The 21,961-nt window shown below is 28.9% G+C and overlaps 6 protein-coding genes across 7 annotated transcripts; 3 read left to right on the top strand and 3 right to left on the bottom strand.

Annotated features, from left to right (window-relative positions):
- Positions 1-202: 202 nt before the first annotated feature.
- Positions 203-828, top strand: LOC132948382 (uncharacterized). Its single transcript, XM_061018816.1, has 2 exons — positions 203-470; positions 539-828. Exons 1-2 carry the CDS (start codon positions 203-205, stop codon positions 826-828), a joined length of 558 nt encoding a protein of 185 aa, XP_060874799.1.
- A 3,885-nt stretch (positions 829-4,713) lies between these two features.
- On the bottom strand, positions 4,714-6,925 carry LOC132949588 (GTP:AMP phosphotransferase AK3, mitochondrial). Its single transcript, XM_061020560.1, has 3 exons — positions 6,521-6,925; positions 5,252-5,463; positions 4,714-5,186 (listed from the first exon to the last, which is right to left on the bottom strand). The coding sequence occupies exons 1-3, from the start codon at positions 6,691-6,693 to the stop codon at positions 4,894-4,896; spliced, it is 678 nt and encodes a 225-aa protein (XP_060876543.1). The 5' UTR covers positions 6,694-6,925; the 3' UTR covers positions 4,714-4,893.
- A 1,044-nt stretch (positions 6,926-7,969) lies between these two features.
- LOC132948588 (protein C19orf12 homolog) lies at positions 7,970-9,244 on the top strand. 2 transcript variants are annotated; one of them, XM_061019120.1, is made up of 3 exons: positions 7,970-8,106; positions 8,217-8,418; positions 8,851-9,244. In XM_061019120.1, the coding sequence occupies exons 2-3, from the start codon at positions 8,247-8,249 to the stop codon at positions 9,108-9,110; spliced, it is 432 nt and encodes a 143-aa protein (XP_060875103.1). In that variant the 5' UTR covers positions 7,970-8,106; positions 8,217-8,246; the 3' UTR covers positions 9,111-9,244. The 2 variants fall into 2 exon arrangements, with proteins under 2 accessions (XP_060875103.1, XP_060875102.1); XM_061019119.1 differs by having other exon boundaries at positions 8,005-8,155.
- Positions 9,106-10,933, bottom strand: LOC132948587 (THO complex subunit 7 homolog). Its single transcript, XM_061019118.1, has 4 exons — positions 10,620-10,933; positions 10,090-10,213; positions 9,607-9,919; positions 9,106-9,539 (listed from the first exon to the last, which is right to left on the bottom strand). The coding sequence occupies exons 1-4, from the start codon at positions 10,627-10,629 to the stop codon at positions 9,339-9,341; spliced, it is 648 nt and encodes a 215-aa protein (XP_060875101.1). The 5' UTR covers positions 10,630-10,933; the 3' UTR covers positions 9,106-9,338.
- Positions 10,934-11,185: 252 nt separating this feature from the next.
- LOC132948586 (splicing factor YJU2) lies at positions 11,186-13,712 on the top strand. The gene is made up of 2 exons (XM_061019117.1): positions 11,186-11,374; positions 12,724-13,712. Exon 2 carries the CDS (start codon positions 12,740-12,742, stop codon positions 13,583-13,585), a length of 846 nt encoding a protein of 281 aa, XP_060875100.1. The 5' UTR covers positions 11,186-11,374; positions 12,724-12,739; the 3' UTR covers positions 13,586-13,712.
- Positions 13,713-15,390: 1,678 nt separating this feature from the next.
- Positions 15,391-17,006, bottom strand: LOC132948589 (ubiquitin-like FUBI-ribosomal protein eS30 fusion protein). The gene is made up of 3 exons (XM_061019121.1): positions 16,786-17,006; positions 15,686-15,821; positions 15,391-15,620 (listed from the first exon to the last, which is right to left on the bottom strand). Exons 1-3 carry the CDS (start codon positions 16,858-16,860, stop codon positions 15,436-15,438), a joined length of 396 nt encoding a protein of 131 aa, XP_060875104.1. The 5' UTR covers positions 16,861-17,006; the 3' UTR covers positions 15,391-15,435.
- Between the last annotated feature and the right edge of the window lie 4,955 nt (positions 17,007-21,961).

The following is a 21,961-nucleotide window of genomic DNA, read 5'->3' as shown; positions in this document are numbered from 1 at the left end:
ACATATTGTTCGTCAAATTGTATTGTGTTTGATATCGGCGGTGTTCCGAGAAGTTTATCAACGTACACCAACAACATGTATATCCAATATTCGTATTAATATCTTAATAATACAAATGTATACTGCTAATAACCAAGGCAGGTATTGTGCGCTCGCGTCGTCTGGCGCCCCCACTCACTACCATGACACATGATCACATACTATGAAATGGTTTCAAGAAAGGGCTATTTTGTCACCAACAAATGAGCAAGTCGACAAATTAAATGATTTGATTCTATCTAGGTTTGACGCTCAATCACAAATATACTATTCAGTTGATACAGTTTTAGAAAAAGAGGATGCAGTCCATTTCCCAACTGAATTTCTCAACTATTTAACGCCTTCTGGAGTCCCACCGCATACACTGATTTTAAAAATAGGGGCACCTATTATTTTAATGAGAAATTTGAGCCCACCCACACTTTGCAACGGTACAAGACTACAAATCAAAAAATTGAGAAGTTCATTACTCGAGTGCATAATATATTAATATTAACAGGCTGTGGTAATGGAAAAACTGTTTTAATACCAAGAATACCAATTATACCCTCAGATATACCTTTTAAGTTTGGACGGATTCTATTTCCCGTTAAATTAGCATTTGCAATGATTATAAATAAAGCACAGAGACAAACACTTGACGTTGCTGGAATTGACCTAAGCATTCAATGTTTTTCTCACGGTCAACTATACGTCGCCCTGTCACGTGTGACATCCAAATTTAATTTGTATGTTTTTGCCCCCGATCCAGTAAAAGTTGATAACGTTGTTTACAAAGAAATTTTCTAAGTATTTGAATAATTATCAAAATACTGGCTTAATTTATTTATTTTGTTCCATCCATAGTTATACTTACAAAATGTACATACACAATTTACATACATATACATTTACCACTACATACAAAATAATTTTTTTTAAACATTATGAAGAATCCGCGGTGGTGACGCTAAATTTATATGGCTACATTACCACGAAGACATGACTAAAAGTGGTCTAAAATAAAAATAATTATTTAACATCCAGAAAATAATTAGCAATTTAATATCTGAGAAATCTTGCAATAGCGAAGCATTGCCGGGTCAGCTAGTATATATATATATATATATACAGAGTGTATCTTATGTCATTGTACACTGCGTTTTTTAACGATTATGAATCAATGACATGGAATTTCGTTAAAACGAAAAAAGACGTGTTTCTTAATTTTTAACAGGCAATTTTTTCACAATTTCAAAATTTTTAAACACGCAGGTGTACCAATAGCAAAATCAACTTTATTTTTTCAAATGGCAACTACTTTATTTTTTAATGGACTATGGTAAAGCTTTTTTTTCTGAAAATTTTAAGTCAAATCTTAAATTTTGGTTCGCTAATTTAATTATTAACTATGACCCTCTAAAGTTTAATAAAATCTGCATTAATACTTTTAAGGAGTATGAATAATATTGAAAATTTCTATGAAAATGTACTTTTGTATTTCCAATAATATAGTTTATTGAGCGGTTTGAGAGTAAATACACCTATCATTAATATTGTAGAAGAGAAGTTAATTTTTGTCTGTATAAAGGTCAATTTTAAATATTTTAATTACTAAGCTCAATAATTCCTTTTTAGAGGTAAATATTGGACTTTGAAAATAAAATATCGAAAATTGACTCCTATACAAACCTAGATAAACTTCTTATATTCAATTTGTATAATAGGTTTTCATCACGGACTAAGATATACGGTTCTAGGTCACTTTGTACGGTCGAGCATTAAAAGTGCGAAACGCGGACACTTTGTACGGTCGGGTAAAAAGGTACATTGAAGAACGCGGACACTTTGTACTATTATATACATAAAGTATATATATCATAAATATAAATTATATCTTAATTGTATTATAATATTAGATATTAGTTTAAAGCAAATTAAAAATGTGTACAATATAAATATGTCATAATGACAAATAAAATATAATTTTTTACCTATAATATGGAAATAATTCGTCAAAATTAACGATCTTAAAAATATAAAATTTCCATTCTTTAATATTTAAAAAAATCTTTAAAAACTGCATGTATAATATATGGAATTTAAAAATTCTATATATGTTATTTCCTTTTTTTGATGTTTGTTACATAAATTTAATAGTTTATTATTGCCAGCAGTATAGGATTTTTGTCTCTTATGAAGTCTATTGCCACATCCATCCAATTGTATTGCTCGCAAAACCGTCCAAAAACTTAGTAAAATTTGTCATATATAATATATAGTATTATTTACTTGCTAACTTAGGTATATAACTTATATTTATAATATATATACTTTATGTATATAATAGTACAAAGTGTCCGCGTTCTGCAATGTACCTTTTTACCCGACCGTACAAAGTGTCCGCGTTATACATTTTGAACAATGGACCGTACAAAGTGACCGTTTACCAAGATATACAGGACTGGACACGAGATGAATATTGTGGTTACGAAATGTAGTCCAACAGGTGGAGTTCGGGGGGATATTTTCCTTTTAGCATTACTTCACTGCAGTCACTACAGTCACCAACTACGACATCAGCCACTAAAAATAAACCTACGCCCTATGGTATATCTACGGTCTTCATGGTAATTTTGTTTTATTTCCCGACTGTTTATCAGGTTTATTATACACTCATGCATGAATAATTATTCGTAGAAAAGTAAAAAATACAGTACACCATACTACCATAGAGGACAGATCTTTTTGTTGTCCGATAGTCACGAACGATTAGTGGCGATTAGTATATCAGAGCGGTACAATTACCACGGCTAGAACATTTAGAAAACAGACATACTTAAAAGTAATATCATATTGAGAAATACAGAAAATTAGAAAACTTAACTTTACAAAAAACGGTTAAGGGGGAAATCTATCCCCCCCCCCGTAAATACGCCACTGATGGATTAATATTAATTAGTACAATTTTCAATTTTCAAACCACCATCGGCGCTATATTAAATCTTCTGACTTCCAAACCCATTATTATGGACCTAATCATTAATACACAAGGTTAAGTGACTCAAAAACTACTTGTTAAATGTTGAGTATTACGGTATAAGTTATAACCTCGGTTATAACTTAAACAATAAACATTTAAGGCTTTAACTCAACTTTCTTCTTAACTTGTATTCGACTAAAATAATTTGGAGTTTTCGTCCTTGTGGCTTGTGGTAATGACGGCCAGACGGCATGACGCCAATAGAATTTATTTATATACTTTTAAAATAATTAATTATTACATACTACAAAGGTGCAATCTTCTTTACGGATTTAATCATAGAACATAATATTTCAAATATTTCAATGTACAGCGCCTCCAAAATCTAATGAAATGCAACCCAAAATACAATATTTTTTACTTATTACAGATTATCAGCTGATTATAGATCATACGAAAAATTACTATAATACCTATAGAATATACGTTAGATCATAGACGTATTATATTATATTATACATCTATGGTATAGATAATTTTAGCCGCCCTAGTTTAATCATTGTTCTATGGTTTAATTTAGAGAGCCTTTTTATCACAGATTTCTATATAGTTCAGTATAGTGTAGTACTGTGGTATAGAAGTCTGTGCTTTTTATATAATCACGATTTAAGATATAAATATTTAAATCGTGTTTATTATAATATAATATATTATCTAGACTCTCTAGTTTAATTGTCACCAAATACTATAGATTAAGACTAATGTTAAATAAAAAGAAGACTTTGTTGTCACTGACTAGCCTGACTTCTAATTTATATTATCTATTTTAATCTACAAAACTCTGGGAGTACTGAGTATACGGTCTGTGGTAAGGCGTGAGCTTTGGGATGCGGGAACCCAATTTCATATGCGTATTTGTTATTTCATAATTATATATAGTGAGCCTAAAAGGCTCTAATAGATATTAGATAACTATTTAGTTTCCAATTACTAATTAGTATTGTAATAAAAAGTGTTTTAATTTTGTAGTATACTAGTAGCTGACTGATTATAAACTGTAAAATACTTAAAAACTAACCTACATGCAGGGGTTAAAGTGTGTGGGGGGGAGGGCGCAAAAGGACTCAGTTTCCCTACATCTGATGGCAGTTAAAGAACATCACTTTAACCAATAGGATCAAAAGCAGAATGAGTGTTTACACAAACATTGTTATAAATTATACATAAAATGATATATTGAATGTTTAAACCTATATGGAGACATTAGTGCCCCTAGAATTTTTTCTTAACTTGAAGCTCTGACTACATGGAAATGGAATAATTTGTTATTATTACAATATTGTGATATAATGTTTATCACAATTGTGTAGATTAGACCATATTTGTTGCAAGTATAAATTTTAAATAATATGCTTTATCTTGTAATGTGGTTATGTAATCTAACATTGTTTTAACTTTAAGAATTTAATAAATTTGATTGATAATTTACTACAACAGACCAATTATTGATCTTCAAGGAAAGTATTATTGGGTGGATTGGTATGGTTCCATTACGTTGTATTGCTTGCCTAAATACCATATGATAATAATAATTCTAGTTCTTATTCATGATGCTGAATGGTATCTACTAATAATTTCTTATGCTAGTGTAATAATATAAATACTCTAAATGTATGCCTACAAACACATTTTTATCTTAAATAAAAACAATATTATTAAGCACCAAATAAAATGTTAATTTATAATTCTTTGAATAGCACCAAACAAGTAACATGTTAAATAACAGTAACAGTAACAGTAATAAAAAATAATACATAAAATATATAATATGAAATTTTGATAATCAAATTTGAACAACAATAAAACATTGGCGGATGTAATATATACAAATCTTATGCAAGTTTTTCCTTGGGTTCAATCTTGGTGGTCAAGTATTTGTAGACTTGAGGCCAAATTTCATTGGTAGTTTTACCTGAGAATTTTGCTAAAACATTTTGCTCAGCATAATATTCTAAAATCGGACCAGCCATCTCGGAGTATATTTCCAAACGTTTTTTAACAGATTCTGGTTTATCGTCGTCGCGTTGCATTAATGGTTCACCAGTTACATCATCAAAGCCGAGTACCTTAGGTGCATTAAAATCAGTGTTGTAGACTCGTCCACTTGGTGCATGAATCCATCTACCTGTACATAGATAAACATCCATTTAAAAGTCCATTGAATAACTAATATTCCAATAGGTAACTGACCTTTAACTCTATTGATGATGATATCAAAGGGCACATCAAGGCTGATTACTACTTGGACAGGTGCTATTTTGAATAAGCTCAGTGCCTGTGATTTGGTCCTTGGGAAGCCATCCAGCAGCCAACTGCGATCAGCTGACGACAAACGGTTCAACTCGCCGCCAATAGTTTTCAACATGAGTTCATCAGGCACGAGTTGCCCGTTGGACACGAATCTGGGTAATAGTAAACACCAACGGTACAGCAAATGCAAGCCATAACCAATAATATATGTATGGGCATAACAGTTGTTGACGGAATGTTAGCATTTGAGTTGATGGCAATATTCAGTCTACTTTCCATTACTACACTATTACTATCTCAAATAAACTTTAAAATCCCATCTATCTATGCCTGTTAGACATATCCATATTTCATACCTAAATGCAACACAATTTATTTAAGGAACCAGCCATAAGGTTAATGTTTATAGCAAATAAGGATCCATAAACTTTGATGCATAGAAATTAAAAATTATTTATGCATAGTATTATAAAATTATATCATTTATACATATTATATAAATATATAATAGGCTTAAATGCACTTTACCACCCCATGCAAATTTTTCGATTTTTTTTTTTTTTGAAACTTACTCTTTTTAACTATTTAAGAACAATGGCACAATCACAATTTGTCAGTCGGATTTAGTGTTGAAGTTATGGCCTTTGGAAGTTGGCAATTTTGCGTTTTTTACCCATGAGCGCATGTTTATAATATCTTTTTATAGTTGTCCAAGCACAATTATGTGCTTTTTAACAACTTAGTTTAATTCCGAGGCCTCGCCAAGGTAGTTTTACACAACAAATCGGGGGATATTTTCGATTTTTTTGTCCGAGCGCAGCGGTATTTCATAAATTTGAAATTAATTATAGGCGCTGCGCGCGGCATTAAAGTAGTGTGGCGCGCATGCGTATAAACGTAATAACGCAAACATTGGATGGCTATAACTTCTAAAATAATAGTTTCCGACAAATTCTGGTTGCACTTTTGTTCCTTAATAGTTAATATAATAAGTAAGTTCCAAAAGAAAAAATCGAAAAATTTGCATGGGTTGGTAGAGTGCATTTGTTCCATAAAATATATCCAAGTAATTAGGCTACATCCCTTAATTATATTAGGCCCATATTTTTTAAAAATAAATAATGGGTACACCGAGTACTTCTCATCTTCTTCAATATATTAATACCTAGCTATACAGTATGGCATGGCTAAATAGCCTAAATGGCTTACTTGTTAACTTGTATGCCGAAGTCAGTCTTCTCTCGTATCATTTTCCGGAGTATGTCACCACTGGATATGTGTAGCATGTCAAAAGATTGAACTATCCGTTCTGACACAGTTCCTTTTCCAGAGCCTGGGGCACCCATGATGAGGGCATGCAATAATCTTTTCGTCGATGACATATTTTTTTCTATTTGCTATCTTTCACTCAGACGATTTTTTCGGTTATGTCGTTGTTTCTCCGGCGATCGTCGGAACAAAATTAACATTTGGCACGCACAATTTTTGTCCTATTGCAACATTTTTGTTACCCGGAAATCTAATTAATTATAATATAACATAGTGTGTATGTATACTGTATTATAGACTATAGATTAAAAGTATTAACTATTAACGGATGCCGTTATCGGCTGTAAACGTAAATACCTGTTGAACATTCGCCCTCCAAAATTATGTTAACAAACCGATCAGCTGCTACTAAAGAAAAAATGGTTGATAAAGGTGGTTACGTCACGATTATAAAGAATTTCTTGGGTTACGTTAATCATTGAATATTAAGATTCTGAGCACGATTTAAGATAGTACTATCTTAAAAATTTAAATCGTGATTCTGAGCGAGCGAAGGCCATAGGGATACATATTTTATTGATTTTACAATGATCCGATTTTCAACCTCAGTATGACAGTATCTTGTTCGATGGGAAAGTGAATATTGTTGGTGCATTGGGAAAAACAAATTTTAAAATTTCCAGTAATTTTCAAGCGCTCAGAAAAACAAAAAAAAAAGTTAAAAAAAAACCAGGAATTTTTACGCAATATTGGTTTTGGTTTTTGGTAACTTTAAAACAAATTACCGTAAATATATGAAATTGTCACTGTTTTATGTTAGCATTTTCTATACACGATAAAATTTTGAAAAAATTTTAATTTGTTTAAGACTATTTACGGAAATTGAAATTTAACACCATTCATTACAGTGACCCACTTTTAAGTTGTAACCATAGACATGTTAATAATATTTATTAATGTGTCTATGGTTGTAACCTACTATACAGCAGAGCGACACCCACCCTTTTTTAATTGCGTATAATTAAATTCACAGATGACAGAACAAACATGGGCGTAGTTTGGTATAATTATCTGTGGGGACTACATAGGACTAAAAATTTAAAAAGCATTTAAAACTATAATTTCGGATAGAATGCAAAAAATGAAAGTAAACACCATGAGGGGGCTGCAAAAGTTTTTGTGGGGGCTGTAGCCACAGAATATAACAATTTGTGGGGGCTGTAGCCGCCATAGCCCCCATGCATATTACTACCATAGAACAATTTATACTACGTCCACGAGAACAAATCGAAAGCTTACCAATGATTTTATGTACATTTTTATAATATGTGGTCTTGCTGCACTGTTTCTTATCAATATTCTTTTGTTTTTGATCTGAATGTCAAAATATGATATTAACACAGATTAAAGAAATTCTGTGATATTAATATTATGATTATGAACTTCGAACAGTTCGAACAAGCAATGCTGCAGCTGCTGAATATGGTCTGAAGTATATCTGATTGTCATTGGTCGTATTGTATCACGTTTGTATTATTTTAGTGAATGTGAATGATTGGTGAAAATATTTTTCGTGTAAAATTCATAATAGATAACAATTCTAAATCTTTAAGTATATAGTTTAATTTTTTCATAGGTAATTATAATTAATAAATCTTCAAGAAAAATGTCATCTATTGCGCCTCAAAGTGTGGTAAAATCCCTTGAAGTAGTTGGTGAAATTTTCCAGGAAGAAAATATAAAAATATGTGTTAAAGAATCTGTTAAAGGTGGCCTTATAACAGGCATTGCAGCTCTGGTTGGCGGATTACTCGGTGGAAAGAGTGGTTTAATTGCTGGTATAGTAAAAACATTAACAAATATAATTTATATAAATTATGTATAAAAACATTTAATTTTATTCTAACCTTTGGTATTCGTAATATTACAAGATTGCATCACAAAGAAGTTAAATTATATTTTGCTTACTTTTATAAACTTATAACATTTTCAGCAGTATCTGTTAGTTAAATAAAAAAAATGATATGGACAGTATTTTAGCCATTTTTTTTTTTAGTGTTGCATTTAATATTATTCTTAAAATAAATAGCAAATACAAATATATGTAATAAATATTTTTATCACAAATTAGAATTAAGTAGAAAAAAATATATTACTGTAGGTTATTGAACTAAAGCTGCTAATGGCAGATAATTACAATATAATTCTATTGTGTGTGAACCTTGTGTCATTTTGTTGTAAGTTATGTAGAAAATTATTTGTGATTTTAGGTGGAGTAATGGGTACAGTAGCTGCTTGTTCAATGACTAAAGATTTTAAATCTCTTCTACAAATTATAAATGAAATGGACTATGAAAAACAGAAAAAACTTTTTGATACCATACAAAATGTAATATCATCAATTGACATGAGTGATGTAGTCAAATTGGTGGTTTTATTAAGCACAAGTCAATCAATAAAACAAGCTGTCATTCATGAAACTATTAACTTTTTGCGCAATGAAATGAGTCTGGAAATATGCCGTAGTTAATAAAAAAATTTTTTATTGTTAAAGCAATAAATTAATGTATGTATGTTCAGGAATCTGTTTATAATGTAAAATTAATGATAATATAAAATAAATTGCACAATTATTATTTAAAATAAATTATTATTGAATATAGACATAGTGTTTTCAATTATTTAAGTTATGATTCTATTGTTGATATTAATATACAAATTCTTATTAGGTTATAAACAATTTTATTTCTTTAAATGATTAATCAGACATTGGCTCCTCAACATCGTCTTTTCTTGTTAATATATCAAGGTCTTCATCATCAAATGTCTCATATGACATATCTTCACTCATCGAACCATTATCATCTAAACTATCTGTTAAGTCATTTAATGCAGACATAAGTACGTGCAGTTGTTTTCGTCTCTTATCCAGTTTTTGATTTATTTCATTTTTTGTCATCTGAAATCATATTATTTCAAACATTAGTACAATATTAGTATAGTTATACATTTATTTATGATAATACTTTTAATGCTTGAAGTTCATCTTTTAAATCATCAAGACGTTTAGCAGTATCAGTTCTAGGAGGGTGTTGAATAATAAGCTTGGCTAAAACATCATATTCCATTCGATTTCGCCTTATGGTTTTGGCTTTTTTTAATTCTTCTTTTGCGCGATCTATCTCAGTTTTTGTATTTGTTATGTTATGATCAATTTCACTGGACATATTGTCATACATTAGCATTTCTTCTACATTCATACGTGAAACGGCTTGGGATTTCTTCATTGCATGCTCACATAAATTGAGATGAACCAACATCTTCTCCATAGCCTTTTGACTAAAAATACAATTAATGTTATTTAAGTAATATTTTAAACAAATTAATCTAACTTTTACTAACATAATAATTAAATGTAGATAAACTTGCTTAGATAGAAAGTATTTCATAATATACAAATAAGAGGTACATATTGGATCAAAATGAGTTCATAAATGACATAAAAGTACCTTTCAACGGGATCTGTGTATTTAGTATTACACCATTTTAAATATGTTTTAAGCAAAATATTTAAACGTCTATCATCGCCGATTCCATCGCCATCAATGAGCAGCTTACGCCAAATTACTTCTTCTATAAACAAAAAATAAATAATAATAATATTTATTTATAGAGTATTGTGCTTTTTTGAGTATTCTCCAAACAATAGAAAAATAAACCACTCAAATTAATTTATACTAGCATTGATATACATATAATATTTATGGTTCATGGATTACTTATTAGATACCAGTCTAGGTAGTGCTCAAAATCAAGAACATTAAAATACATCTACATTTTTACTACAATACTATAATTAATATATTTTGTTGTTAAATTTTGCATTTAACAACCAGCTCAATAATGTGGACTGAAATATAGGTGAATTTAGTGTATGAAAAAAAAAAATAAAAAATAAGACATTGTTTATAGGGCGAAGAAATCTCCCATCGGAGGAACTACATCAATATCTAATTTCCTAATTACAAAAAATATTTACCGTCATTCATATTTTATTAAATGTGATCATCAACTGAGATTTAAATTATTTTAAAACCCTTTTTAAATTATATTTTTATAACACTATTATTGTACTCAACAATGAATTATTAAGGTATAAATTATAAATTGATTAATAATTCATGGTATCCACTCAGTCACACTGACTTAAATGTTAAAATGTTCATGTAAGATGTATAATAATATTTAAACCTTATGGGTAACAGTAAAATTAAAAACTAATAGGAACGCACTACGTTCTCGCTCACATGCTACTATAATATACAACTGCATAAAGTATAATTACAATATATGTACTACCATTACTTAGTATTTTCCACTTGGCTATTCAATAATAATAATAATAATAATTACATTATGTTTGTGAATTGTGTTGATAACTCAACGATTTCTATTTGATTTGATCTCACATAATATAATTTAAGTTGGCAACAGATAAGTGACGCGGGGAATGTTATCATTTTTTTGGACAAAAATCACAGGAATCTGGATGCCAACTTACTTTACTGCCGATATAAATTTCATAGTACCAGCACCAGACTTCCAGTACCAGCCACCAGGGGACAGGCCGGGGCACCTTATCAGTTCATCCTGTAAACTCGGGTTTATGTGATTTTATGAAATAATCTGTGGTTGTTATTAGTTATTACCACGAATTAAGATTTTCTTAACTAATTAATCGTTATTAAATCTGTGACTTCATTCTTTTATTATTTTTGTCACATCAGATATTTGGTAAGTGTTATATGTTCAATGTTTTAAGTGAATATGTTTATTGAGTGAATCGATGTGACTTAACCTTATATAACTAGTAACATTTTGGTAAAGATTTAAACTTGTTGTTTGTTGTGCTATAGTTAAAACTACCACAGTTAATTTACTTTTTATTAAACATATATTTTCACACCTAAATATTAAAAAATTTCATACCTTTTAATCAGGTCATTACAATTAATTAATTATGATTAGGAGTTAATTTCTAAAACCATTCACAGGAAAAAATATAACTAGTTTGATACCCATATAATGCGACAACACATTTGTTGAACTGAAGCATCTTAAATTATCAATTGATTACTTTTTCATTTGGTAGCTTTTGTTAGTATGATATTTTATGATCACAAATACTATTATCCATGTTTTTTTTTTTTAAATTTATAAAATGCCAAAATTGTTAATAATACCAAGATGCGGCTAACAGTGTAATATACTCCAAAGCAATTAATGACTGATTAATATAGGAACCAGCTAGTATAAGAAAAGCACATTTTCAAAAATAGTTTTGCCATCCAAATAATGATCTAAAGAAGGTCTTGGTTTAAGGAGATTCGATACCGTGATTTTTTGTTTTTGTCTAACACAAACGCGACATAAGGTTTTAGATTGGTTCTTTGCCAAGTGATCTAATGAAGCGATAAGAATTCTAAAAACAGATTTGAATTTGTCTACTTAAAATCAACTTTCCCACATTTTTGATTTTAACTTCTCCAAAATTTAAAATACGACAATTTTTAAATTATCTTTTTTAATATGACATTTATAGGAATTTGAGGAATAATATCAAACATGTGGGAAAGTCGATTTCAAGTAGACTTGACGAAAAATTCAAATCTGTATTCGGAATTCTTATCGCTTTAATAGATCAATTGGAATGTTTGGCAAAAAACACGTCTAAAATATTATGCCGCGTAAGTGTTAGACAAAAACAGAAAATCACGGTATCGAATCCCCTTAATAAAATAAAATTTATACTCAAATTATAGGTAATTAAATGTTGGTATGATTATAACCAAGCATAAAAATATACTATCTTTAAGATTAGTTTTTCAATTTTAGAATAAGGTTTTATTTCTTAAATCACTTTTTAATTGTGACCGGTAGAGTGCATTTCAGCTATATTTTAAAATTATTAAATGACTGACTTGTACCTATGGTCTAAGATAAATTTGCAAAAATATATATTGGTGGGAAAGCTGGTTAAAAGTCATCAAGCAATTTGTATTTTTCTTATATTTATTTATAAATTTAAATTTTATAATTTGTGTACGATTGTAAATATTTAATACAATTTTTGTATGTTACAGGTAATTAATACTTAATATGTCTGAAAGAAAAGTATTAAATAAATACTATCCCCCAGATTTTGATCCTTCAAAAATCCCGCGCATGAAACTTCCAAAAAATAGACAGTATACTGTACGTCTTATGGCACCATTCAACATGCGATGTAAGACATGTGGTGAATACATTTATAAAGGCAAAAAATTTAATGCTCGAAAAGAAGATGCAGAAAATGAAGATTATTTGGGTATACGTATTTACCGGTTTTACATAAAATGCACTAGGTGTTTACAAGAAATATCTTTTAAAACCGACCCACGTAACACAGATTACGAAATAGAAGAAGGAGCTACACGCAATTTCATGGCTCTAAAACTAGCACAAGAACAGGAAAAGAGAGAAGAAGATGCTGAAAAGGAAGAAGAAGCTACAAATCCAATGAAATTATTGGAGAATCGTACTCAACAATCTAAGCAAGAAATTGAACTTATGGAATCCCTTGAAGAGCTAAGAGATTTAAATAGACGTCAAGGTAATGTGGACTATGATTCAATGTTATTAAAGTACAACCCTGCTGAATTAAAAGAGCAAATTAAGCGAATGCAAGAGGAAGAAGATGAAAATACAGTAAAAAATTTGATGGGTATTAAGCGTAAGATTAATGAAAATGAAGAGTTAGTAAAATCTGATGATAATATGACTAAAAGTAAAATAAATAATGTAATCACTTCAACAACACAGTCTAGTGTGAAGAAAAAGGTTTCGAAACTCAACCTTTTAAACTTAGTTAAAGTTAATAATGTCACAAATACCAACAAGACAAATGAATCTTGTAATTCATTATCATTAATTGGCAATTATTCCAGTAGTGATGATTCTAATTAAAGTCTAAAAATAAATTTTAATTCTAAGTAATTGAAGGTATAGTTTGAAAGTTTAAATTAAGATATTTTATAATTTAGTGTATAATTTATATTTTATTAATTATATAATAAATATTTAATTTAGTAACTTTACTGTTAACTTTTTTACCTCATTAAATCCTTTGTTTGTCTTATAAAAGAATTGAAATATGAATAATTTTAATCTAATATAACTAGTTTTTTCTATGGAATTTAAAAACTCATAAAAGAGTGAGGAGTTGTAGTTACACCTCTGCTGTACAGTAGGTGTCAAGTAGGTCACTCAATGGATGCAGGGTTGCTATGCATTCACTATTTATCACTATTCTCACTATTTTAAAGCTTTTTAAATGTAAATGAGTGTTTAAATTAAATATTCAAACATATTATAATTAATTGAGTTTTGGGAATATTTTTATTTATTAGAAAATCAATACAAAAAAAACCTAAATAATGTGATATAAATAATTATTAGTATCATGATGAATACCCATGACTACAGTGATTTTTTGAACATGCGAGCCCCAGGCACATTACACCATTTAATTATTAATTTATTATAATTATGATTTTTATAAATTTTAAGTATACTTAAGTACCTAAATACCATATTTTTTTTATTTTTTTTTTTTTTTTAATTTCGGTTAAGGCTTCGACTACTTAAACTATGCCCGGGTGGGGGATGGCGACACTTGTTCTCCGGACACCGTGACTTGCCCGAAGAAAAATGCCGCCCGCGACCAAGGTATCAACCCCAAAATCATTCACCCCATTACCATAGACATATTAGTGATATTATTATCCTTAGTAAGTACCTACCCAAAGTTATAAAACTCATAAACTACTATTTTTAATTTTGATACAATACATTAAAATTATAAAAAAAAAAAAATATGTGCAGAATAATTTAAAGTGAAAAAGGAGGGTTCCTTTTGAAAAACAGTAGTTTATATTGTCACAATAATGTCACAGGATCACCCTTAAGTGGGGACAAAACACTGTTAAATCATTATTATACCACTATAATGTGGGTTGGTAATGTATACATTACATTTATAGTACTAACAGTATATTAATATGAATTATTAAAAGAAGTTTTATATGACTTAATTGACTGTATATTTGTTGTAGTATTATTGTACTAGTCTATTTATAATGGTATGTACTATGTAGTTAAAGTGTATATCTATAATATATTAAATTTTGATAAATGTGGTCATCAATTTTTTTTTTGTAATTAACAAAAAAATTAATGGAAAACATCTCTGAGGCCCCTAAATAAATTCCAACTATTGAGGCCTGGAGGCCATGCAATTATTTCATATTGTTAAAACAAATATACTTTTAAGTGTTGTAGAACAGACATTTTCAATCTGCAGTTCTGGTTGTTTCTTGGAGGTCACTAACCAATTATATAGTTACCAATATATATTTCTACGCACCACAAAAATAAATGTAATATCTTTAAAAATGTCAAAGGCCATATTAGGTTTTGGTAATCCATCTGGCATGCTATTGCACAATTAAAGTGGAGATGTAAACATTTAAAAGTCAACAGTAAATTCATAAATAAAAAAAACCAAGATTGACATAAGGTTTAAAATTTTAAACAGACCTTAGTCTTAAAATATATTCAAAATTTGTAGGTTTTCAATATTCATTATTCAGAGAAAAAGAAAAATAATACATTTCTCCATTATATTGAATATTGATATAACTACTTTTGAACTATCTTTTCTAAATATGTATACAACGATTATATTCATTGAAAAATAAATAAATCTCAAATTGTTACCACATTATTTATTTAAAATATATGAAGAGCAATACAATTTAAGAGTTGGCATTTGGCCCTCTCCTGCGTCCGAAAGTCTGAACAACATTTACAAAACGTCTATTGTACTGAATACGTCTCTTTGATCGTCCAGTTTTCTTCTTCTTTTTCTTTTCAACTTTCTCAACTTTTGGAGTTTGTCCCTTAACTTTACCAGCACGAGCCAGGGATCCGTGAACTTTGCCTAAATTAATTAATTAAATTTAAAACTTTATATTTTTTAAGTAAAATAAAAATAAAACTATTTACCTCCAAGCAATGGAACAATGAAATCAATATTGAAGTTGTTTAATTCTCCAACAATTTGGTTGTCATTAAGTGGTTGACCTTGATTATATAATGAAATTAAATTTTCTTCAATATCTTCCAAAGCAGCCAATTTGTTCTAATTGTTATAATAAAGTTATTAATTCTGTATTAAAATGTAATTTCACTATAATAAAATATCAATCTCTATACAGAAAATGACTTGTCCTGAGTGATTCATCATCGCCTAGTAATCACCATTATTTTCCCGGGCAACGCCGGGTTATTCAGCTAATATATTGATAAATAAGTTTATTAAAAAGTATACCATATACCTATGCAATTTTTTTATATTAGAAATATTATTGTTTTATTTAAAGATATGATTGTACTATTATGGTCAGTTATTCTTTGACATACATACCCAATTATATTATCAAAATCATTAATATTAAATAGAAGAATGTGATCAATACAAGTTGAAGACCCACTGATAATATTTAAGTATCTAACTGAAACCGTTACGTCTATAGTCCTATATTTTTCTCAAAATATTTAGTACATGGTATATCTTACATTATAATGTAATACATGGATAGAGCAATATTATTATTTTTTTAATAACATAATTCAAGCAAACAAATCTCATGTTGATCCTTATATCAGTGCACAAAGGCCCAAAAATATTTTGAGCGTGGTTTAGTGTGATTTGAAAATTGTTGCACAAAATGTTCGATCGTGTATGGGGGCCTTAAGGGAAAGACAATTTTTGCAAACCCGTTTACCCAAAGTGATGCATATAACGTTGCTGTGAATCCAGCTCTATATGTTGAGGTCCAAAACATAATTAACGGATTTTTCAAGTACGATACAAAACAATTTGGGATAATTTGTTTAAGTAGCTGGTGTGGTAGATACTGAACAAGTCTTGTGCTCAATTGTGTAATATAATACTCAAAAGTTGAGAAAATATTGAATATAAAAATAAAAATAGTGTATATCGATAATAAATTAATGGTTTTGGACAAAACTTAATCAAAAGTCATGAGCATAACACATGACAACATAATATAATCCGGACATAATAAACACGCAAAATTTACCTTGATCTGTGAAATATTCTCAAATCCTTGACATTCCAAAGCATGTACATTTTGACCACGTACAAACAAATGCATTTTTAAGTCACTAAAATGTTATTACTTATTAAACAAATAATTAATATCTAATAAACAAACGTAGATATTCTGGGTTAAACTCTAAAGCCTAATTAATATTGGGTCTGGAACATAGATAAGTATAATATAAGAGAGAAAAACGGGAGAAAATTACCGAGTCCATATTATCATTGCCGCAATACAATCACTACAGCAAAACTCCGCAGTGTTGCCACAACAATAATTTTATATACCACAATATACCCGTTTTTTTCTCTAGACCCAAAAGCTAAAGTTCAACTTCATTCTACAATCTACTTGGCACTTGCATAGTGGCATGCTGGGACCATAAACCTTATACTTAAAGTACTTAAGGCATGGGTCCGTCCACGGAATATAATATATAATTTCTTAGTCCGTGGGTCGACCCAATATTGATATCAATACACCTTTGACCACGACGGTTTAAGATATACCTACAACCGTACCTTTGACGGACCATAGAGTAATATAGAAATGATTGTCGATGTCAATACAATAGTAATATTTCTAAAAAAAATTATACGTTTTAAAAAATTTAGCCTACAGTTATAATAACAATAATAATTTAATCCACATTCCGTTTTCTTAAGCAATGACCTATCCTATTTAAAAATTCTGCTATTGTTAGCTCGTTATTAACAATCTTCATACATAAATATTGTAATTTTACATTTTTTTCTGATCCATGTTTTTTTTTCTTACGGGTTCTATATCATGTATTGCTATTTTAGCTCTATCTACCCCCACTTTCTCACGAAATTTATTAAGCAACAAACAAAAAAACCGGTAAAAAAGCTATGGATCATACTACAATAATGGCTAGACAGGTCATAATCGTATTTATTTTGTAATCCTAACTCTTGTAACTTTCTATGAGTGCTTTGGCACAAATGATAAAAACAACCTTCTATCATCAAATGTTCCCCAATAACTGTTTTTGCTTCTTTAATAACAGCTTGTTCAAAGTCCATGTTCATTATCTTAAGTTTGGGATAAACATTATTTTCGGAACATCTATTGAATATTGCAGTGAACATTTCTTCATAGGTACTACAAATTTTTTTTTAAGTAATTTAAAATTTGGGGTAATAAATTTGTCAAACTTTTTAACTCTAATGTCTTTAATAACATATAATTGCAAAAAAAATTCGGGACATAATTTAAAGTTACCATCGCAGAACCAAGTAAAAATGAACTAATCCTTCATCCAATGAAAAAATTATTATTCGCTCATTCGATCCCGGACCATTCTTTTGGTTCTTTCTTCATTTGCGAAAGATGTTAAAGCCCTGCTCTGGCACCAGATTTATTACTTCAGCGAAAATTTGTAAAGGAGTTGACGTTGAAAATGTTGAAACCCGTTTTAACATTTAGCCTTGGCTTTTTTGACTGTTTCTAAATTCTCATCACCAGCATGTGAATGTTCAACCTCAATTGTTGGATTTTTATAATCTAATGAAATGTTTAAACGTGTTTTATTAAAAATATAAAATATAATTTTTTAAATTTTTTTAAGCTTACCATTGAAAGTTACTAAAATGCCCGGACATTTTTTTGAAATTTTATTGGAACATTTCCAACGAATACTTGAAACTAGATTATGATGAACCGTATATGCACATCCGTTAAAAATAATTTTTTATTTTCTTTTATTACAAAAACCTCCATCTCAACTAAATAGCGTCACGGGATACACTGACTGAGTGACAAATTCAATTTATAATTCACGTACGCTACGTCCTCATGAAATCGATTATATCAATGAGATAAATGTACATGATACTATATCGGTACCTATAACCTATATAATATATTATCTAGATTTATATTAAAATCGTGGTAACAATATTGATTATCGTTATTATAGTATGTAGGTAAAATCTTATGGTAGATAAACTGTAGACATACTGCCGCGATAAACATTAGATAGATATAGCCATAATATATAGGTACCTAGGTACCTACCAAACTATAGTAGATTTCCGTTATATTTTTGTTAGGTATAAGAAATAATAAGAAATAATAAAATATTAAAAAAAATACAATAATATAATAAAATAATAAAAGTACAACAATTACATTTTTTAAATAAATATTTATTATATATGAACTGACTATAATATAATATCACATGTATATAATACATATAACATAAATAGTATTAGATATATTATAATTATAAATTTAATAGACAATTTTGTATTTTCGGACTTTTTGTCTGGCAATCAAAAAATGAATCCGGACTTTTTGTCCAACTTTTTTCATTCCAGACTTTTTGACCGATTACCAACTTAATTCTTAAATATACAGAAATCAATATTGCGGAAATTCTGCTAAGTGTATAATTCCAAAATGGAATATAATAGAACACAACTTTACAGAACGTTATGATGCATAAAAATGTTTGCATGAAAATTAGATAATAGAAAATATATTTCCAGAAGTATACCTTTTTTTAGTTGTTAATTAAAATACGGGAGTACAAAATATAATTTTTACGTATTTCTGTTTTTAAATTAACGACAGTTGCTATTATTAAGTAATTAGTGTCTATTAAACTGATATTAATAAATAACTATTCTTATAGAAAAGAACAATTAAGAGAGAAATATCCGCGTTAAAATAAGAAAAAAGTTATTCTAAAAACCTACAGTTAACCTAACCTTTTTTTATACCATTCATAATTATATTTATCGACTCATACCTAATTATAATTTAATATTTATTATTTCGTGGTAATTACTAATTTATTACTCGTGTTAATATGATATTTTACATTTTTGAAAGACAATAAACAAGTTACGACTAAATACTAAACCAATCATAACTAATAATAATGACAACTTCTGAAAAACTCCGCCAGGCGCCAACACTCAAACATCTAATAAATATTGAATCATAATATTGTCAATAGGATAATAATTGGAAGTCGCAACAGTAATTTTTTTTTCAATATAAAATAGTCAAAGATTAAACATAATATTTAAATAGGTGGGTAAGTGGATGTCGCTCTGCTGTACAGTAGGTTACAAGTGGGTCACTGTAATGGATGGTGTTAAATTTAAATACAATGATATAATATCATTGTATAAAAAAAAGGATTCTGAGCGAAAACGGTCAGTCAGCCTATGATATTACCAAGTATATTTGATGATATTATCTTGAATAAAGTAATTTATATATAACCTATTTACGTGGAGCCTTGTTTTCAATTTTCAATCCTTAGCCATAAAAGTTAAAAGTACTACATTTTCAAATCTTAGATTTAGAAAGAAAAATTTTTATGAATCCTCACCTTAAAATAATTTGCTAATTTTCGTGATTTTTCCGTATTTTATCAAGATTTGAACTTTAAATGCTTATAAAAAAAAAAAGTGACTAAGGATTTTGAATATTTTTCAAATGTAATTGTAACAATATAGTAGGAGCCTTCTATTAAATTTTCAAGCTTTTTTACTCAACAGATAACATTTTATTGATATTTATAGAAAAAAAAACTAAAAAAAATGGAAATTGACAATGTCCGTAAACAGCTTAAAATAAATCAAAATATTTGGAAAATGTTATGGTGTATAGGAAATGCAATTATAAACATTCAGTCAAAATTTCATGTCCCTACGGTCATTTGTTTTAGAGTTACACCAAAAACCAAAATCGATTTTCTCAATAACAGATTTTGCGTAAAAATTCCCGTTTTTCCTTAATTTTTCTTTTGTTTTTCAAGTCGCTTTTGAAAACTACTGGGAAATTTTTACTTTTGACCCCCCAAAGTACCAACTAGATTCACTTTCCTATCAGAAAAGTTACTGTTGAAGAAAATCCAAGCATTTTTACTGTCCTAAAAGGTTAGGAATTATATTCTTCGGACGAAAATTAACTTAATTTAGATATTTTTGAAATAAAATTAACTTGAAGTTAACACGTTAATCTTGAAAAAAGTAACTTATTAAGTTAAAAGTTGATTTGAAAAAAAAATAACGAGTTAATTAACATAATTTTAACTTTGAACTCGTTAATGCTCAGTCTTGCTTACTACTCAGTCCTTTTTCTACAGAAGAGTCCTCGCTATTATTACATATTTTCATTTTTAACTAAACATATTTTCGTTATATTTATTTTTGATTAAAAATGTTAGATAACATAATTACTATTGTCTATTATTCAATATTGTGAAATAAAATAAAACAATCATCTAGCATCAAGGTCTTTTTTACTTTTTAATTAATAATTTTGTAAGTTACAAAAAAAAATTGAGTTATCTGTTACACACTTACACTACTATCTTCTTATCTTCTTAGTCGCGTAAGTTGAAAAAATACATACAAATTGATATGCCACTTAATTTTTAATAATTTAGGTTTCCGGTAAACCCAAATGGAAATTCGGGTTTTGGGTGTTAATTTTTTCAATCGGTATTTTATGTACGGGTTTGGTGTTATGCTATTTATTTGGGTTAATTCGGGTTTCGGGTTACGTTCGGGTGCAAAGCCCTGCTATTTATTACATATTTAGTACATTACAACCGGCTATTTTAAAGATTTGTGGCCCAAGCATAACATTATTTATTGAAAGCCTCGTTACCCACAATCTCAAGGAAGTTTAGAGCGCTGTAATCAAGACGTAGAACATGCTGAGGGCATGGATGATAGACAATCAAAGCACTGATCGGAATGCCGGAGAGGGGTGTTATTTTGTACAATTGCAAAAAAATTGCTCAAAATATAGTATAATTAGCAGAAGCCCTTATAAAGCATTATTTGGAAGTAAAGCAAATTAGGACTTTCTAGCAAAAATTTACCTAATGATATATCTTACAGTCGATTATATATATCAGAACAATATTTATGAGCTAATCAATACTGTCAGTGGCGTATTTAGGATGAGGCGACGGGGGAAATTTCCCCAGGGCTCAAAATTCTGGGGGCACCGTAGCTAGATTTTAAATTTTTTCAAAATGAAGTAATAAAAAAAAATTATTATTTATTTTTTAATTTTATTGGATTTGTTGAGAAATTATATAAGTGATAACCTGTATCTTTTCTTATTATATCTTTTAAATGTCTATACATATTTCTATAAT

The sequence above is a fragment of the Metopolophium dirhodum genome, chromosome 7 (genome assembly GCF_019925205.1).
Source record: "Metopolophium dirhodum isolate CAU chromosome 7, ASM1992520v1, whole genome shotgun sequence".
Taxonomy (NCBI): domain Eukaryota; kingdom Metazoa; phylum Arthropoda; class Insecta; order Hemiptera; family Aphididae; genus Metopolophium; species Metopolophium dirhodum.
The sequence above is the reverse complement of the archived record's forward strand: the minus strand, read 5'-3'. Positions and strand labels throughout refer to the sequence as shown.

Coding starts and splice junctions, on each gene's coding strand:
- LOC132948589 (XM_061019121.1), bottom strand. CDS start 16,860: ATGCATTTGTTTGTACGTGGTCAAAATGTACATGCTTTGGAATGTCAA. Junction 15,822..16,785: donor AGAATATTTCACAGATCAAG/GTAAATTTTGCG, acceptor TATAACAATTAG/AACAAATTGGCTGCTTTGGA. Junction 15,621..15,685: donor CATTGTTCCATTGCTTGGAG/GTAAATAGTTTT, acceptor TAATTAATTTAG/GCAAAGTTCACGGATCCCTG.
- LOC132949588 (XM_061020560.1), bottom strand. CDS start 6,693: ATGTCATCGACGAAAAGATTATTGCATGCCCTCATCATGGGTGCCCCA. Junction 5,464..6,520: donor TTCGGCATACAAGTTAACAA/GTAAGCCATTTA, acceptor ACTATTACCCAG/ATTCGTGTCCAACGGGCAAC. Junction 5,187..5,251: donor CATCATCAATAGAGTTAAAG/GTCAGTTACCTA, acceptor ATCTATGTACAG/GTAGATGGATTCATGCACCA.
- LOC132948382 (XM_061018816.1), top strand. CDS start 203: ATGAAATGGTTTCAAGAAAGGGCTATTTTGTCACCAACAAATGAGCAA. Junction 471..538: donor CCCACCCACACTTTGCAACG/GTACAAGACTAC, acceptor TAATATTAACAG/GCTGTGGTAATGGAAAAACT.
- LOC132948588 (XM_061019119.1), top strand. CDS start 8,132: ATGATTGGTGAAAATATTTTTCGT. Junction 8,156..8,216: donor TTGGTGAAAATATTTTTCGT/GTAAAATTCATA, acceptor ATTTTTTCATAG/GTAATTATAATTAATAAATC. Junction 8,419..8,850: donor AAAGAGTGGTTTAATTGCTG/GTATAGTAAAAA, acceptor TTGTGATTTTAG/GTGGAGTAATGGGTACAGTA.
- LOC132948586 (XM_061019117.1), top strand. CDS start 12,740: ATGTCTGAAAGAAAAGTATTAAATAAATACTATCCCCCAGATTTTGAT.
- LOC132948587 (XM_061019118.1), bottom strand. Junction 9,920..10,089: donor TACACAGATCCCGTTGAAAG/GTACTTTTATGT, acceptor TTGTATTTTTAG/TCAAAAGGCTATGGAGAAGA. Junction 9,540..9,606: donor ATGAACTTCAAGCATTAAAA/GTATTATCATAA, acceptor ATATGATTTCAG/ATGACAAAAAATGAAATAAA.